At 37.8% G+C, this 18,373-nt stretch overlaps 1 protein-coding gene across 12 annotated transcripts in view; it reads right to left on the bottom strand.

Moving 5' to 3' along the window:
* Positions 1-217: 217 nt before the first annotated feature.
* Positions 218-18,373, bottom strand: part of LOC129566417 (protein sidekick) — an 84,158-nt gene continuing 66,002 nt past the window's right edge. The window contains exons 3-19 of one of the 12 annotated variants that reach the window (XM_055442320.1): positions 14,245-14,421; positions 13,248-14,001; positions 12,943-13,070; positions 12,419-12,694; positions 8,568-8,687; positions 8,347-8,502; positions 8,041-8,270; positions 7,690-7,888; positions 7,161-7,355; positions 6,997-7,087; positions 4,191-6,868; positions 3,591-4,043; positions 3,231-3,509; positions 3,073-3,093; positions 2,129-2,449; positions 1,710-2,032; positions 218-1,559 (exon numbers count right to left, since the gene is read on the bottom strand). In XM_055442320.1, coding sequence (XP_055298295.1) covers positions 1,317-1,559; positions 1,710-2,032; positions 2,129-2,449; positions 3,073-3,093; positions 3,231-3,509; positions 3,591-4,043; positions 4,191-6,868; positions 6,997-7,087; positions 7,161-7,355; positions 7,690-7,888; positions 8,041-8,270; positions 8,347-8,502; positions 8,568-8,687; positions 12,419-12,694; positions 12,943-13,070; positions 13,248-14,001; positions 14,245-14,421 — 6,644 coding nt within the window. In that variant the 3' untranslated portion in view covers positions 218-1,316. Of the gene's footprint in view, positions 1,560-1,709; positions 2,033-2,128; positions 2,450-3,072; positions 3,094-3,230; positions 3,510-3,590; positions 4,044-4,190; positions 6,869-6,996; positions 7,088-7,160; positions 7,359-7,689; positions 7,889-8,040; positions 8,271-8,346; positions 8,503-8,567; positions 8,688-12,418; positions 12,695-12,942; positions 13,071-13,247; positions 14,002-14,244; positions 14,422-18,373 lie in introns of all 12 variants that reach the window. The other 11 variants (XM_055442321.1, XM_055442319.1, XM_055442322.1 and 8 more) reach the window with 11 other exon arrangements.

The following is an 18,373-nucleotide window of genomic DNA, read 5'->3' as shown; positions in this document are numbered from 1 at the left end:
ACATTACAATTAAGTAGCTACATCGCACTGGTTTCGGTTAGCAAATGTGAATTGATTTACGAGAATTGTTGCTTTGTTTTTAGTTTGTATTTAATAAAATAAATGCAAAAATTGAAATGTGTTTATATTTTGTTGTTATTGTAGAATTCCATTTGTAACAGAAATGAGATATGACATCGAAGCGTTGATTAAACTGAAAAAATGAATAATAGAGTCATTTGTTTATAGTTAGCCGTAAAAGCTGCACGGTGTAATCAGAAAGTCAATTTAAATCTCATACATCTATTCAATAAATTCTTATTTTCTAAATTCCTAAATTTATGACATTTTTGTTCTCATGCAATTTAATTTATATGTGTGTGTTTGTTTGTTCTTTGTGGTTGTAAATTTTTACTAAATATTCTACAAATTTTTCATAATATTTTTGTTTGTTAAATCAGTAACAGAGTTTGTTACATCGAGAAACACGTTCAAGTAAATATATTCAGTCGAGTTTTACACAACATACAAAATAGAATATTCATATAGTGGTTAAACAAAGAAATAATTTTGCTAAAAAAAAATCGAAACGACGCAAATTTTTGGACTAAAAAATTATAAAACCGAATATTTTGCTATATTCATAAATATACACAAAAAGATAGAATAATTGAAAAAAACGCACATAACGAAATGAACATAAATGTTTTCAATCTTAAACGTTTAAAATAGGCAGTTTCGTGTGTTGATAAGTCGTCAAAATTAAAATTAAAAATAAATTCTATCTAAATTACACAATATATACAAATTGATCAAAAAATCTGCCGCAGTGATGGAGCGCACATAACGGGGAGGCAAATCATAATAATTGATCGAAATATTCCATAGTTTTTGTTTTAATTGACTATTTGAATGAGAGAGAGAGAGAAAAAGCGCAATAAACCTAGTTTCTTTCTTTCTTCTGAATCATTGTTTCTTAACATTGACCTAACTTTAAATTTCGTTTTGTTAGTTATCACACAACATAAAAAGTCATTTTCACACACATGTTCAATAATTGCCCTAAGAATCGGATTCAGCCGCGCGATTGCAATTTTTTTTGATGCGATAGCCACCGTTTGAGCAAATTTCATCCGTTTTTCTACACTATTCGTCGTAGCTTCTAGACACCACAAAATTTCTTAAGGGGGCGAGATTTTAGTATTCTTTTTGATTGTCTATTGAGATCCAGATTTTGTGTGTGCGCGCCTTATTATTGATCGATGTGCGTTGTTGCTTTTGTTTTAGAAAACAGTCGACGTTTCTATCTCTACTTTATCTAAGTCGTTCAGTGAAAATCAGACAAACGACGAAAAACCAGGTAGTGGCGCCCGCGACCTTGCCATATTATTGACTATAATTTGGCCACCGTTTAAGCTCATTACACCGCTACCCTCTGGCTCTGAATCCGTGTAACTCGAATAGTTTCGCACCGGTTTCTGTCGTTTCCATGACTGACGCAGCGTATCGTTCACATTCGCATAGTGATTCACAAACGAATGCGGATCGGATCGAACGCTCTCATTTTCACTCTCGGAGTTCTGTTGTTTGGGAGGAAATTGGAAGAAATTAGTTTTGATATTCATCTCATTCATTTTATAAATGACAACGACATCGAAAAGCAAGACAGAATATGAAAAGAAAATGGAATTAGAAAAGAAAAAAGCGAAAAATGCCAGAATTTCAATTACCTGTGAATCACTTGAGCTCACTTCGGACGGTTTTTCTGTAACGCTGCTGTCATCTGGATTCTCATCATAACATTTGAGACTCTCTTCATCACTGTGATAAGCGACTGAAGCTGGCGATGGTCTCGGTGGCGATTTGCCTAGCGCAGCAGCTGCAGCCGGTTGAGTCGTTGGCTTGCGTCCCATCGTTCGGCGAATTGTACCGCCATTCACCGAGAGTGTACCATTGCCCATGCCATGTCGTGATCGATACAGTTCTAAGGCCAGTTCTTGCCGATCATCAATTGACATGGCCATCGATTCTTCTAGTGTCTTCTGTGCCTCTTCTGTTGTATCGAAAGAAATTCAATTATTTTCTAGACTTTCTTAAATAAAAATGGGCAAAAAACAAAATGCTCAAAACTAAAAATCAAGTAACTTACGTTTATATTTATAGCTCTTGCTCTTGACACACAAAACGGCCACAATCATAATGATAATGATAATGGATGTAGCTGCTAGTGATACCATGAACCACTGTTGCCGGTAAAATGGTTTATGTTGTAAGTACCCATATTCCAAATACAGTTTTGATGGCGTTAAAATTGGGTCCTTCGAATAAACTGGATACGAAATGCCATACATATTGTACGATATAACGCGGAATGAGTAAACTGTTGATGGCAGCAATGTTTGATAGCTAACGGTAAATTCTTGCATCGATCCGCCCGTTGTACGTGAAACAGTTTCCCATCGTGTGTCATCTGGTTGAAAATAAAATTAACATTAAAATCATTTCTGTTTTATAATTCATTAAAACAACACAATCGTGTAAAATGAAGTGTAGTAAAAGAGAAAACCACATAAAAAAAACACCACGAAAAAGAGATGTTTTATGGCTGAATAAATTGCGAATGTTTATGCACTGAACATCAATATGGCTTATTGATTGATGTAAGCGGTGTAAGTAATAAAAACCCAAGTAAACAAACGGGCTGATGGAATCGCAGCTGTTTTACATCAAAAATAACAAATGAAAGCACACACAATTTATTCACGCCATGGCACACATCTCTTTTCCACAGTTAATGCAAATAAACCGTTCACAAATGAAATTCGCCTGATTTTCGCAAAATGAGCCATGAATTGAGTGCAAATTTGGATTTTTTCTCACAAAAAATAAAATTAAATGAAAATGTAATAATTTTTATTAGATCGTATGTCTGAATACGTTTTTATGTTTTTTGGAAGGTGGTGCATTCATCACGAGAAACGAACAAATAAAACAAAAATGAAATGACATTGTAAACACACACACACAAAATGAAGAGTGATCAAACATGTGTTTATGGATTGCATTCGTATTGTTTGTTGTTCTGTTACTTACAAATCAAATTTTGATCTCTTTCTGTTTGTTTGCGTGGTGGAAACGGAGAAAATTTGTAGAAATTCATTTTAAATTTATTTGGTAAAAAATTTCCTTTTTAAAAAGTTTGGATATTTTTTTTAAATTCTATTTTATATGAAATCAAATGTTCAATTTACCTCTTTTCTTTGTTTCAATGTAGTAGCCCAAGATTGGCCCTTTGCCCGATGGACCATTTTTCCAGTGCAATTCGACGCTCGACACAGTTTTGGTTAGCAGAAGATCGCGTAACGCGGCCGGTGATCCTTCTTGTGGTCCAGTTGTTACGTTTCCGACGATTGGTGGACCGTAGTCGATTGTTTGTGCACGCACGGTAAAGGTGTATGTGACTTCTTCTTCGAGATTTTGCACCAATAGACTCGTTCCACTCACTTTTTGTTTGACTTGTTTGCTGAATTCTGTTATTTTGAGATGTAAATTTTTTAATTTCATTCGTTAGAAATTCAAACTTTCAAAAATATAAAATGCAAATGACTTACTGTCGTTCTCTTCGGTAGTTTCATAAGTAACAATGTATCCCAAGATTTCACCGTTTTTCCTTTTCGGAGCATTCCATGATACACGCAAGCTATGCATCGTGATATCAGTAAAGTTAAGAGTGCTTGGAGGTCCAGGCAAACCTTGTAGAGTTTTAACGGTGATTGGAATTGATCTGGGACCATCGCCAGCAGCATTGAACGCAAGCAATTGCACACGGTATTCGGTGTATTTGTCCAAAAATACTAAACTATGAGCATTTGATGAGGCTGGTACAACTTCGATTTCTTCCTCATACTTTCGTCCTTCTTCCAATTCTTGGGGTGAATCAGTCACCAGATAGAAGATTTTATAGCCAAGCAGATCGCCGTTTTGTTTTTGCTCCGTTGGAGGTTTCCAACGTAGTCGAACTTCAGTGGCTGATACAGCGGCACCTTCCACACTTCGAGGTTCGCCTGAAAAATGGAATTGAATTAGTTTTAGTACAATTGAAAAAAGAACTAATGAAAAAAGAAGCCATTCTCATTGACATCAATGTCACTTTTTCGCACAAAATACTCTTTTCATTGCGAGTAATTGGAAAAAAAATCTTCTGTACTCACCCAATGGAACGGCTTCGCCAACATAAACGGCAACTGGTGGTGATGGTGGACCTTCTCCTTGTGAATTAAATGGCATCACAATAATTTCGTAATTTCTATCCTGTGTCAAATCTGATAAAACCATACTATTCGACGCGATTCCCATGACTTCTTGTTTGGGTGTTGCTTGCAAAGCGGTTGGAAAATCGGAAATCGGTTGGAATAGAATTCGATAGCCTCCGGTTGTTGCGTCACCATTCCAATATGAATGTTCAAGTGAGTTCCATTGAACACGAACACTTGTCGTTGTAATGGGCACAACTTTCAATCCATGAACACCTTGCGAGGGAGCAGCAGGCAGAGTACGTACTTCGATACTTTCGCGACTAAATGCACTGGGTCCTAAATCGTTTGTAGCTTGAATGCGGAACTGATAAGTAGTGTGTGGCTTCAGACCAGTGGCTGTGAATGACGTAATGGCTGGATCAACTCTTTCGGAAAGTGAAATCCATGGGCCTTCATTCTCACGTAATTGCACCGTGTAATAACGAAGTGGAGCAAATCCATCTCGTCCCGGTGTCCAACTAAATGTGATTTGATGTGCTTGAACTTGACTTCTTGAAATTTGTGGCGACGACGGTGCTTGTGGTCTCTCGCGATTATTTGTGGTGTACACGAGTACTGAACATGTTTTACCCCAACCGAGACGAGTTTGAGCTGTGACACTGAAAATATAATACCGTTCCGAATGCAAGTTCGTTGCTCGGAATGTTCTTTCATGTGGCGGAAATTCACGACTATAATTCAAATTGGTCGATCCATTAATCGAATAAGTGACCCGGTATGCAAGAATTTCGCCGTTTGGCTCTTCGGGCACATCCCAAATGATACGCGCCGTTGTTAGTGAAACATCCGGGAATGAAACATTTGATGGTGCACCAGGAGTATCTTCAAATGTTTGAGCACGAACTGGTGGCGTTGACAATGTTCCGTCACCTAATCGAGTGTAGGCAAGCACTTGAATGTGATAAGCCACAAACTTTTTCAACTCAGTTAATGTGGTTGTGTATGTGTTATTATTCGCAATCGTCTTATGTAGAACTGGTCCACGGCTTGCGGCACCATAGAAGACTTTGTAACCTTCGATTTGACCGTTACGATGTTCTTTCTGAACTTCACCCCATCGCACAACGATTGTGGTGGACGAAGTTGTATTGGCTTCAACATTGATTGGTCCAACCGATGGCACTGATTCACGTGTACGTTCCAAAGCTGGTGGGCTGTCTTTTGAATTTCCAACATCGTTGCATGCATTCATTATAACTTCATAAACAGCATACTCTTCCAAATTGTCCAGCACATGTGAATTTGCGGTATGGTCTTCAATTAATGCACTCAAAACCGATGATGCCGATCCATTTTCAACGTTTCTGTAGGTAATATTATATCCACGAGGATTGCCAAACCATTCACTCTGCTGCAATGGGATCCATCGAACGCGAAGCTCAGTTGCGCTCATCGCACGAACGGTGACATTAAGTGGTGGGTGCATTGGACGCGCTTGAATCGTTTGAAAGTCTTTCGTTGGTTCCGACGGTTCTGATGGGCCAACCACATTTGTGGCTATCAATCGCAAGCGATACGATGTAAATGGCATCAATCCAGTAACGGTCAATGTTGATGCATCGGGATCGGAAATCTCGTAAATTGTAAACCATGTCAAATTGCGTGCGGTTTGCGCTTCGACAGTCCATTTGGTGATTGATGAATTACCATCAAAACTTGGAGTGAATTGCAACACCACGGAAAATGCTTCGATATTTGATAGAGCGAGTTGTGTTGGCGGTGATGGCAAAACTGGTTCAACGCCCGATTGCATAGTTGCTGTTTTTGGTGCTCCTGCGCCAACTTTTGTCACGGCATTCACTTCGAATAGGTATCGTGTAGTTGCTACCAGTTTAGTTACTTTTAAGCTTGTCTCTTTGGCTGTTAAATTCACCATTTTCATTGTGCTTGGATCGTCCTTAACATGATATTTCACTTGATATCCCGTCAAAATGCCATTGGCTGCCTTCGGTGGTGACCACAGCACTTTGACTGCACGATCAGAAACTTCATCAAATTGCAACGAGGCCACTTCACCTGGAACATCCTCTTTTGTCTTTACATAAACCGATTCACTGCGAACACCATCACCTGGATCGGTGAAACAGAGCACCGTTATATTGTATTCAGTATACTTCTCCAATCCAGACATTATGGTGCTTTGTTCGGCCAACGGATCGATTAAACTCGGTGGAACGGTGATCATTTTTGCTTCGGATTCCATTTCCTCACCGTCGGCAATATTGTAAAGCCATGCTTGCAGCTTGTACCCTTGATTGATGCCGTTGATTTGTTGTGGATTTGGTGGTGTCCACCAAACTTTAATGGCTGTTGAATTTAACGGTTTGACTCGTACATTGGTTGGTGGTGCCTCTGGAATGCCTTCTTTTGTTTTAATCTTTGCACCGTCGGTGAATACTCCGACGCCCATGTTATTGAAAGCGGCAATTTGTACAATATAATCTTTCCATGTGATCAACTCTTGAATCAAATAGTTTCGTTGAGCTTCGTTCGTTATATTTTGAATGGTCCAAGGGCTGTCATTGTATCCATACAGTCGATATCTTATGATGTAGCCGAGAATTTGACCATTTCTGAAGAAGAGATAAATTTAGATGTTTATTTTCAGAATAAAAGCCAATCCAGTCTCTGTTTTAAACCTTAATCACTTAAGATGTTTATTATTATGAATATTGGAGTGGCTAATTATTGACATTCTCACCTGTGCTCTTCGAGTGGAGGTTGCCATTGGGTGATAATTTCCGATGAAGAACGTGCTGACCCAACGAATCCAACTGGCGGACCAGATGGTGCTACATTTACCCAATAAACATATTAATTATATTGATTCCATTAATTTTAGCTCAATTTTTTTTAAAGTTTTACCTTCTTGTGGTAAACGAATAACGTTGCTCGGTTCACTTGGCGGTCCTTCGCCAACACTATTTACTGCACTCACTCGAAACTGGTATACAGATGCTGCTTTCAAATTTCGCAATAAAATCCATCGTTGATTGGACGACACGTTGCTGAGTTCGGTGATCCAATTTAATAGCGGATCAGGTATTGGACCTATAAATTCTTCTTTTAATGTATGATTGTTCACCGAAAATTGTGCGTGTGTGTGTGTGTATGCGAGTGCATAATTTTTGTGGTTTTTTTTTGTAGGTGCACATAAAATGAAAATAATAAAATAATAAACAATTGTTTGTTGGTGAAATTAACATAAAATCCAACTTAATCAAATTAACAACTAATTGAATTATACCAAATGAATTTTTCAACAGAAAACTAATAAAAATTTATCGAATTTAAACTAAAATTCAACTAAACTAAAAGCAAACTAATCAAAAAGTCCATTTGCATCGCAAATTGTGTGTGTGTGTGTGCTTGTGTGACTTGTGTTGATATTTACCTAGTTCGGGTACTTCGCGTCGTTGAATAATGAATTTTAAAATTGGACTATTTCCATCGAATCCGGCCGTCCAGGACACATTTATCGAGCGATAAGTTTGCGTATCGTAACGAATGGCTTTCACATTTGTCGGTGGGAACGGCAATTCGATCACAGACAATCGAGCCGAACGTGTTTCATTTCCACCCGGCGATGTAACCTTTGTTAATGGAAGTGAAAATCCATTATAAGTCAAATATTACAGAATTGAGCAGAAACATGCATTTTGATTTGAATATTTGAAGGTTTTTCCTCGAAGCAAAAATGTCAAATTGAAACTATAATCCTACTGAAATAGACTAACGAACATACCATGCATGAATAAACACCAACGTCTGATGCTCGAACGGCTTGAATTTCCAATGTTCCATCCGCTTGTACGCCAACTCGTTGACTATTCATAATTGGTGCTGGTTGTCCATCACGATACCAATCAATATTGAACGGGACTGATGGATCACTTGATACTCGGCATTGTAGCGTTGCAGTCAAACCCAAAAGTACACGAGTGTCAGCGGGCGGTTGAACGATTTGTGTGCGAACTGAAGTTTTTAAAAAAAATCATATTTAATGAAACGGTGGTTTTTTAATTGTGGTTTTATCAATAGTACAACATACCCATAACACCAAGATATGCTTGTCCCGTCACTGAACCGGCTTCATTTGACCGAATACAGTTATACCAACCGGCATCACTCTCGCGCACATTCGATATCAACAAATCACCATTTTCGAGCACTTGAACTCGTCCTGTTAACTCAACCGGAGTCGTATCTAAGCCAAAAATAAACACATTAAATTTTTCATCACTTTCAAAAGAGCATTAAATCACAACTCACCATTATAAGTCCATGTCACGTTCGGTTGCGGTGCACCGACCGCACGGCACACAATTGTTGCATCCTTGCCATCCAAAATGGTGATATTTTTTGGTGATTGTTCCATGATCGGTGTTGATGCTAATTCAAAAACCAAAAGAAAAAAAAAAAATAAATAAATTAGATTCAAATTGAAAATGCAAACAAATATTTGTCCCCAATGCAATGTTTCAAACGTGCTGAATTCATTGAATATTCATTAAAGTGTGCCATTGATAGTGTGACACGAAAGTGTAGAGTTCAACATACAATACCATTTATAAATACAAGTTTATTTCAATGATGGAGTGTATTATGTGCATGTTCGTGTTAAAAAAAGCAATAAATATCGCATCTATTTTTGGTATGTGTGCGGTTAGCAAGTGATAGATTCATAACGGCAATTTAATATGCGAAAAGTAAATATTAAAATTAACAATAACAATAACAACAATAATAATAACAATACACCGAAATAAATTGGTACGAAAGTGGTTGCATGCCAAAATATTATGTTTAGCGGATTGACAGTTTTACTTGTGTGTCTCTGTGTGTATGTTTATAGAGTAGCTCAGCTGAATGTTTTCAGCAGCCCGATATTTTTTGAAGTTTCGTGCCTGTGTGCTTTGTGGTGAGTTTGTCAAAGTGTATGCGATTTGTTATGAATTTTCGAGCTTAACGTGTGACTATGTATGTGTGTAAACCTAAACATAACACCGATGTTTTTGGACGAGAATAAAACGCAAATAAATTTATTCACATCGGAGATCGGCAAAGGAATTGCGTGCAAATGGTATAAAATTGGTTTCAAATTCGGTCATATTGAGCCGTTCAACTTGTCACAATATTATGTTTTGTGTTGTTTTTCATTGTTCTCTCTTTATTATTAAATTCTGAAACTGAAACAGTTCAATGGGAAATGAAACCGATATATGGGATCCAATGCCTCCCCCCCCTCTCTCTCTCTCTCTCTCTCTCTCTCTGTGTGTGTGTGTGTGTGTGTGTGTGTGTCTGTGCTGGAAAATACCATTCAATTGGAATGAAATGCGTTTTTCGGTATTTCAAAACACACCAACAACCGAAACCATTCAAAATACATTGAGCACCAAATTACGGACGAAGAAAATTAATTTTTCGTTTCGAGAATTATTTGGTCACTGTGCGGAACTTTCAATAGCAATTACGAGTTACGTTCGTTTAAATCCATCGGTTCAAATACAAACTGTAATAAATCAATGTGGATCCCTTTGGGAATGCGGTATATCGACTCGACTCGAAATGACTCAATGCAAACGCAAACTTTGCACTTTTCCAACTATTATTTGAATCACTGCCTGTAATGCATGTTGGTAACGAGAACTTGGTTCTGTGCACAAGTTTTACATTTGCCCAAAGATCATTTGAATTTTCACCTTAAGTGACTTTTGATGTATGTAAAGTAGCTTGTGTGTGTGGTTGTGGTTTTGGTTGTGTGCATACTTTTGTTTTCAAAAAGTGCCATACGACGCGCGCGGTGAGCATATATATATATATTGGACGATTGAGAAAACAGAAAGTGCTGGCGGCATTTCATGACTCGCAATAACTTTCTTGCAGCCCATTAAAACTGGATTAATGCGAAATGCAAAATTGAACCATCAGGCAACGATAGTATAAAGCAAAACCGCACGCAAATAAGCACCAAGTCGTTTGATTACGCAATTATTGGAAATTTGCTTTCGGTTTTATGTTCAATCGTGTTCTTTGCCACTACACCATCTCATTTACTCAGAGTTGATGTATTGTAAATTCTAACGGGCCAATGGTATTCATTATTGAAAATAACCGGATTCATTTCGATTCTGCTTTCGCGCACTGTGGCTACTTCTTAGGCGTTACGAGATGGTAGCGATATAATTTATATAAGTCTAAACTGACAGATTGAGCAATGATCCGACTGCGTCATCGTGGATCGTTACGATATAGAAATCTATTGCCGTGTGATTTCCACATGGTTATTATGCTAAAAACAATGAACTTGAGCTGATTTAATGTGACAAAAGACACCAAACAAAGACTTCTTTTGTATTGATGTTTGAAGCCGTACAAAGAAACCGTTGTCACTATAACTAGAAAGATTCAGGCAAGGTGTTGTTATTCAATTCACAGTTTTATCTATTGTAATGTCAAAATGTAACCGAAAAACAATTGGTTTTTTTTTCGTCTCCCTCGGGTAAGTGATTTTCGGTCATTTGTCTATTGGAAATCATTTGAAAGAAGAAAAAAAAATCGGCGCTCCAAAAATAGGTCGCGTTAAATGCATGACATTTAGAAAAGTTAAAGTGACTTTGGCTAGCATTGGCATGGTAGGTTAATTGCGACCCAGAAATAAGCGATAATTATTTTCGTTTGCGACTGAGAGAGTGAGATGAGGAGATGCAAAAGTCGGGATAGTTTCAACAGTGAGACAAAAACCGATTTGTTTGGTGTTGGATCACACAAAAGAGAAATTCGCCCTCCCCCCCGAAATACACAGCATGCGATGCATCTCAAATTCCCACATATGTCTTTCGTGTGTAACACCATATATGTACGTATCTCTCTCAATGCACTATGGCTGTTTTGTTCGAATTCAATTTCGAGTTGACGGCATTTTTTTCTCCAACCCAGGAAAAATGTATAAAGAAGAACAGAAACAACGACGACGACGACGACGACGACGACGACGACGACACAAAAATGCAATTGTTTGCAATCCAACACTTTATAAGTTCGGCAAAAGCGCGTGCAATTCTCATCTGGCAGCTGTTAACCGTAAGCATGTTGAAGCTGTTTCATTTGTTTCTCTAGCTATTTCGCCTCGCTCGCTGGCTGGGTGTTGGACGATAAGGTCGCCAACGCAACACGAAACTGACAACAAAACAAATGCAATCGGATTAATGGTAATAATGGCAGGCGAGAAAAAAGAACGGGCACACACACACACACACACAAGAAAACAATTGTCAGAGAGTTTGCATGCGAGGCAAAACGATGAATGAGACAAATGTAAACAACAATTTCACTGCAAATCAAAACGTACGAAAGCGAAATGGCAGAAAAAGAAAATGAGCTTACACGGGTGAAGTGCAAACAGACGGAACCGAAGAGAAAAATGGACACTGTTGGATTTTTATCGAGACAAAGCAAGAGAATGCACACAACGGAAATTGAACGGCGGTGGCAGCAGCAGTAGCAATGACAGTAGCAGCAACAGCAGAGAATTGCCATTCACAATCGCACGTGCAAAGCAAAAAAAAAGAAGAAGCAAGAAACAAGTGCCTGGGAAAAAGAAAGACATCACTAAATATGTTTCCACATTTCATTCCATTTCTGGTAGCTGCCCGACCAACTTGATGCAAAGGATTTATACACACACACACGCTTGGTCGCTCGCCCAGCTTGGAGAATGACAAACTGAAAAATACAATCAACTGAAACAAAAGCCAACTTTTCAAATTATGTACAGCGAATACACAGTGCATTAAATCATTCGTTTAATCTGGAAAGTGCGACAAAAAGTGATGTGAAATTTAATTAAAGACAGAATATACACACAGAAAAAGCAGTGATCGTAATGAGTGCGATTATGAACAATAGATTAGTGGTAGTGTGTATGTGCAAATGAAATGCGTTGTGAAAATGGAATAAATATTGAGTGAATTTTAACATTGAATGCAAAAATAAAATGTTGCAACTATCTAATTATGGAGATTAAGATAAAATGTGATGCAGCGAAATAAAAGGAATGTGCTATCTCTTCCTCTGGTGCTATTTCATGCATTGACATTTTTGATTGACATTTAGTATCTTACAGCCCGGCAAAGTGGTTGAATCAAAGCGAAATCCTTTGAGTTTCCGATTTTTAGTGGTTACTTCGTGACCCGTTCCAGATAAAGTAGCGGAATCATATGAAATGGATGACAACGAAGATTTGGATGCGGTGGCTGACGACGATGCTCGCACACGTATAATGCGCGGCTGAGCAAAACGTTTCTTTCGATTTCGTATAATTCCATTACTATCGACTGTTAGATGATTAGTGGACAACTCATTGATACTGGCGTTGTTATCGACAAACGCACCCTTGTCTATAGTCAGCATTTTAATTTAATACACAAGTTAATAGAAATGTCATGGTTAATGTTATGGACTTGAAAAATCCCATGAGAGTAAATTATTGACCAAAAAAAAGTTAGTGCATTTTAATTTTGCGAATTTTCCAATTTGAATCCCGAAAAAATGAGGCTAAATTCAGTGCCAATTGTTAATTTTCCAGGTTTTTCTTAATTATAAGGTTTATTAGATTATAGTATGATGCCGGAATGTTTTTACATACTTTTTACACGAAGCCAAGTGTATGATGATTTTTCGCCAGCATCATTCGAGGCAAGACATTGAAACATCGCCGAATCGTCCATCGATAGTTTTTTAATCACCAATGAGTTATCTTCTTGAACGATGTATCTATAATTTAAAATTTAGATATGATTAACCAGTTCTGAAACAACACAATTATTTTTCAATTTGACTTGAAATTAGAAGTGTATTCAATTAGCAGAGACATTTATTCCAATTCCATTCTAATTCAAGAATTTTTTTAGTTTTTTTATTCTCAATAATAAGAAATCGATTAATCCTTACCGTTCGCTGGTCATGTCCAATGCATCGGCATTTCTAAACCATGTAACATGTGGCGTTGGTTCGCCAATTACATCGCAAGGAATCACCAAAGTAGACCCATACTCGCCCAGTGTTTCCGTACGCAGTGGTGAGAAAAAGGTTGGTGGCTCTTGCACCGTAACTGTAGCCGTCGATGTAACTGTGGGAAAACCGCCACTACGCAATCGAACCTGGCAGGTATATTGGCCAGTATGGGTTAAATTTGCTGTCAACAAAGCCAGAGTTCGGTTCCATGGGTCGTCCAATGTGTGTGCAATTCCAGTATTTTCGATTAGAATGCCGTCTTTCAGCCAAAGTGTTTCGAGTTCGTGCAGCGGTCGTGCATTGGCAATGCATTGCAACTGTGACACTTCTTCACCACGAACCAATCGAAGATTGGAAGGATGCACAATAATTTCCGGTGCAATTTCTCCATCATATGAATCACTGCCGCTGACATTTAAGTGAATGAAAGCGCTATTTTCCTCTTTGCCAAGTTGCGTATTGATTGCACGTGCTCGATAGGATTTCGCATCGGATTCGTCCACACTCAAAATGATCAATTGATTTTTCAACGTTTCCGCATATTTTATATCGAATTTCAATTGATGCTCTTCGTCTTGCCATGTCACCGACGGTGGTGGTATCGATTCAATTGGTGGCAAATCCAAAATCGCAGGATGACCTGACTCCACCGATACACGTCGTTCTGTTATATCTTCGAAATTTCCCATGTCTACAAATAATAAATATTAGAGAGAAAAACATATTAGACGAAGAAAAAAACACCAAACACATGAACAAACAACCCATTCGTCGTTTTTAATTCGTATTTTATGTTTCCAACGAATTAATACCACAGTCATAACCTGCGAAAACCTTCATTTTCTGTTGACATGCAACGCACTCGTTTTGAGTGTTTATATTTATTGCTCAGCTAATTTCAGATTGGGTGGTGTATATTAGATGTGTTACTTACATGCAACGACTACATCAATTTTTTCACTAAATATCGTTCCAGCATCGTTTCGTGCCATGCACTGATAAGAGCCAGCATCATCACGTCTCGTATTGGGTATACGATAATATTGACCCGTTGAGAAATCGGTCACTGGAATTCCATCTTTAAGCCATCGATACATCGGCTGTGGATAACCTAATTTTTTGGAGAACAAAGAGAAGAAAAACAACGGTTTAGCCACACAGAAAATAGAAAGAAAAAATATAATGATTTTCGGAAATTTCATTAATAAATTGCTACTGTTTAAAAATCATCAAGTCAACCGTACAAAGTGTTCTAGAATCATGATGCTTCATTTGCTTTGGTTTCTGCTTTTTTCTTTGTTTTTTTTCTCTACTCTTGCTTCAGTGTTTCGTTGAGCTGTGATTCAACGGAAAGACAATTCCAGCGATCTTCTTCGCTGAGAGTGAACGGATCGAGCTACTAAATTGTTTTCATTTCAGCTACTGACATCTCAATGCCATTGTTACTTCACATTATTCGATCAAATCGACCGGAACGAATTCATTCGCAAGCGTCGGTTGAGACTTCGTGTGGAATTTAGTTTTTTTCTTCTGCAAAAATTTTCTCCGGATGGCATTTGAGCGAACCTTTCAGAATTCAATAGGAAATGTTAACGTTTGGTGTGCACGTCATTTTATCGTTTTCGTTCGCTCAGTTGGTCGTCAAATCGGCAATTTTCTATCGGTTTGTTTGACAGTGATTTCACAACAAAGTCACGATTTGTTGTTTTTGTCTGTGTATATATGTTCCATCCATCGCGAGTCGCAAATGCGAGCGAGCGCGGTGAAATACAGGCAAAACAGATTAAACGTCTCTTTTTCTTGGCATTTTATTCTATGAAATCGAATGGGTTACAACTCAGCACATTATGTACTTTCGCTGCCGTGACTTCCTCGAAATGTAAACAAAACCGCTGAAGTTCAGAGAGGAAAAAAATATCAAATCTTCGAGGCGCTTAGACTTGAAAACATTGAAATGCGCCGTGTCAACGGTCGAACAATCATCACATCTTTGCATCACTCAGTCGTGTACCGTCACACTTTGCATCGTAACAAGACAACACGCGGTCATTCTTTTCTTTCAGGCGATCTTTTTGAGCCAGTCGTCATCATCGTTACTTTGACCCGAAACAAAAAAAAACATACAAATCACACATTTGTGTTTCATTTTTCGATTCTATTTGTTATTGTTTTTTCAATCAGTGGTCGAAGGGCGAACGCGATTCATATGTGTATTATCATACCAAAAAAATACATGTGGCCAGTGATTTTTATTCGTTTTTTTTTATTCCTTTTCTTTCTAGTGCATATCGAATCAAGTGAGCGTGACGCGGTTGCTTTGCTGCTCTCGCGTACCAAAAATGATGATACATGACTAGAATAAAAGAAGAAACTTTTCGAGATGTGTTGCTGCTTTTTTTCTTTCTTTCTCTCGTCGAGTTTTTCAGTAAGTTCTGTGAATTTGTGGCTGGAGTTTCTGAATCGATTCTTTTGTTGCTTTTGTTCTTTCTCTCTGGCTCTCGTATTTTCGATTATCATCATATGAAACGTGTGCATTGAGCGTATGACGTCCAAACCATCGGCTTGAGTAATCGTTGGGTGTGTGTGTATGTATTTATGTTGTGTTTTTTCTGTTAATTTAGTTCACTTTTTCGCTCATTTTCCTAAGATAATCAAGAATTCGTTCATTTTCATTCGTTTGAGTAAACGAACGATTTAAATGAGAAAAAGAAACCATTTTCGGTGAAGAAAAGCGCTTGATAAAAAAAACGCGCATAATGAATTGGAAAATAATGAAGATGAATAACAAAAGAAACATTTGTCCGTGTTAAAAGTGTAAACAATTTTACAGAGGCACACGCAACCAAGTAAATGTGGTTCTTTCAACACAAAACCAACTCATTCTCAAAATTCGATTTTGTTCGGATCGACGGGCATATGATTACGGTGTGTCTTCCGCAAAATTCAATAACATAATCGCAATGATGATGGAAAATTGTAGTCAAAGAGAATTGTTCGTTGTATTTTTTTCTACTTCTCTCGGTTGTTCAATCTTCCGCACGCATGTTTGTTTCTCTCCCATTTTATGGCCCGTGTAATTTCTCCTGTGATAATGATGTTAAAGTTTTGCCAACGAAAATTACACAGTCAAACACAAAAACGCCATTAAAAATTTCTCGCTGGCTTTTAACCTATCGTCGACTTAGCACTAAACATTGGTAGGAATGTGTGTATGTGTGTGTGTATGCTTGGTCCATTAAATTAAGTTCTATTGCAACGATTATTTTCGCTTACTACACATGTATGTTTTCGGTGAGTATTATTCAAATTTCATTAATGTGACAACATATCATTAGGAAAAAAAAAACTTGATTATTGATCATTTTTCCCATGATCAAAGTCATAAAGTACTTAGCATAATGCACGAAATCGTCTCAAAGACTCACTGTGCTTAATTAACTGCAAAACTTGCCACAAATAATAAATCAAATTCGTTCACTTTTTCCGCATGTTTTTATTTCGTTCTTTCTTCGTTTGTGAAGTCATTAATTAAATTTGAAACTCTTCTTACGCAATCGTTTGACTCTTTTCTCCATTGTACTTGGAATCGGAGGAAAAAAGTAGTCATTATTCTTTGTTTGAGATAGAACAACTCAATTCTTAGCCAAAAGTTCATTTGTTATTCGGCAGCGAATGAGCAATTTGGTGGGTCGACAAAATAAATCGTGCTAGTAAACGACAAGTAGTTTTTTTCCGCAGCCCCAAATGAATTGCTCTGAATCTTTTTGATCCAACACAAAACAAAAATGATTGCTTTTAGTGTAAAAGAAATGAATAAATCTTAAATGATCGTCATCATAATCGTCAAAATGCATTTGAATACGTCGTTTTTCTTCTTAGTTACAATTTCCATTAGTGGAATCTGAAAAAGCGTACACAGCATCTGTTTCTCGGCAAGCGAAACATGAGCATAAAACGTTAAACAGCCAATAAAAAGAAAGTTTACAACTGTACACAACGAATCGAATAATAGTTCTGAAATCTTTTTGAATCGAGAAAATGTGTGTGTGTACGAAAATGTAGTTTATTTTGTTAAAGATAATCTTGAAATATCTGCTGCACAATTCCTACGTGTTTTTCTGCTTGACGTGCAGCAGCAGCAACAACAACGACGACGAAAAAGAACTATGGTGAAAAGTGCATCTTTCGAAGAAAATGTCAATGCAATTTTCCCAGCGAGAAAAAAAAAGTGTGTAAAAAAGATGAGCAAAGAAGATGTAAAAGGAGCACAAAAAGCGAGCATGGCTGAAGAAGTAAAAAGAGAATCCGTCCAACAAACAAGAAGTGAATAATTCAAATTGAGCACAGAGATTGCTTTGTGAGCCTCATGTGACAAGTGGCACAACATACGGGGAAGAAAAAAGTGTGCTTGGCAAAAAAGAATCTTTTGACATTTATTTGGAATATATCGTGTCGTTTTCATCGATTCACATTATTTGGAAATATGCTTTACTTTTACATCTGTTTCTCTTTTTCACTCTTTATTCTCTTCTTTTGGTCTTCGCGTCTTTCTGTTTGCTACTGTGTGGCAGCTGGTGACGGAACATATTCAAATGCGATGAGAATGGATTGTGCTCGAAGCACGCATTTGCTTACAATTCTAATGAATCGTTACCCATTCACTTGTGCAGCAGCATCTTTGGCATTGGAGACGGCGGCGTCACGAGGTAAAATTTGCTTGGCTTTAATGATGCCATTAGACTCGTGTTCTGTTTCCTGCCGTTCTTTGTTCGCCACACAAAGCGATGCAGTCTTCATTTTGAACATCGATCAAACTACTACTGCTGCCGCTGCCGCTGCTGCGGGTGTTGTAAAAGTTATATCGAAAAGAATGTACACCGCCTCGAATTTAAGACGTAGAAGGGTTTGTACACGTTCACAAGGCAATTGACAAATTTTCAAACGCGCGCAAATAGCGTAAAGGGGAGCAAAATTGCGTTCTTTTCGCGTTCGCGCTCGCGTTCGCGTTCGCGCTCGCTGTTAATGCTATTCATCTGAAGCAATTCCATTGAGTGGTTGTAATG

This window comes from Sitodiplosis mosellana, unplaced genomic scaffold (assembly GCF_009176505.1).
Source record: "Sitodiplosis mosellana isolate CC-2019 unplaced genomic scaffold, AAFC_SMos_1.0 Smas_scaffold_3, whole genome shotgun sequence".
In the NCBI taxonomy this organism is placed as follows: Eukaryota; Metazoa; Arthropoda; class Insecta; order Diptera; family Cecidomyiidae; genus Sitodiplosis; species Sitodiplosis mosellana.
The sequence above is the reverse complement of the archived record's forward strand: the minus strand, read 5'-3'. Positions and strand labels throughout refer to the sequence as shown.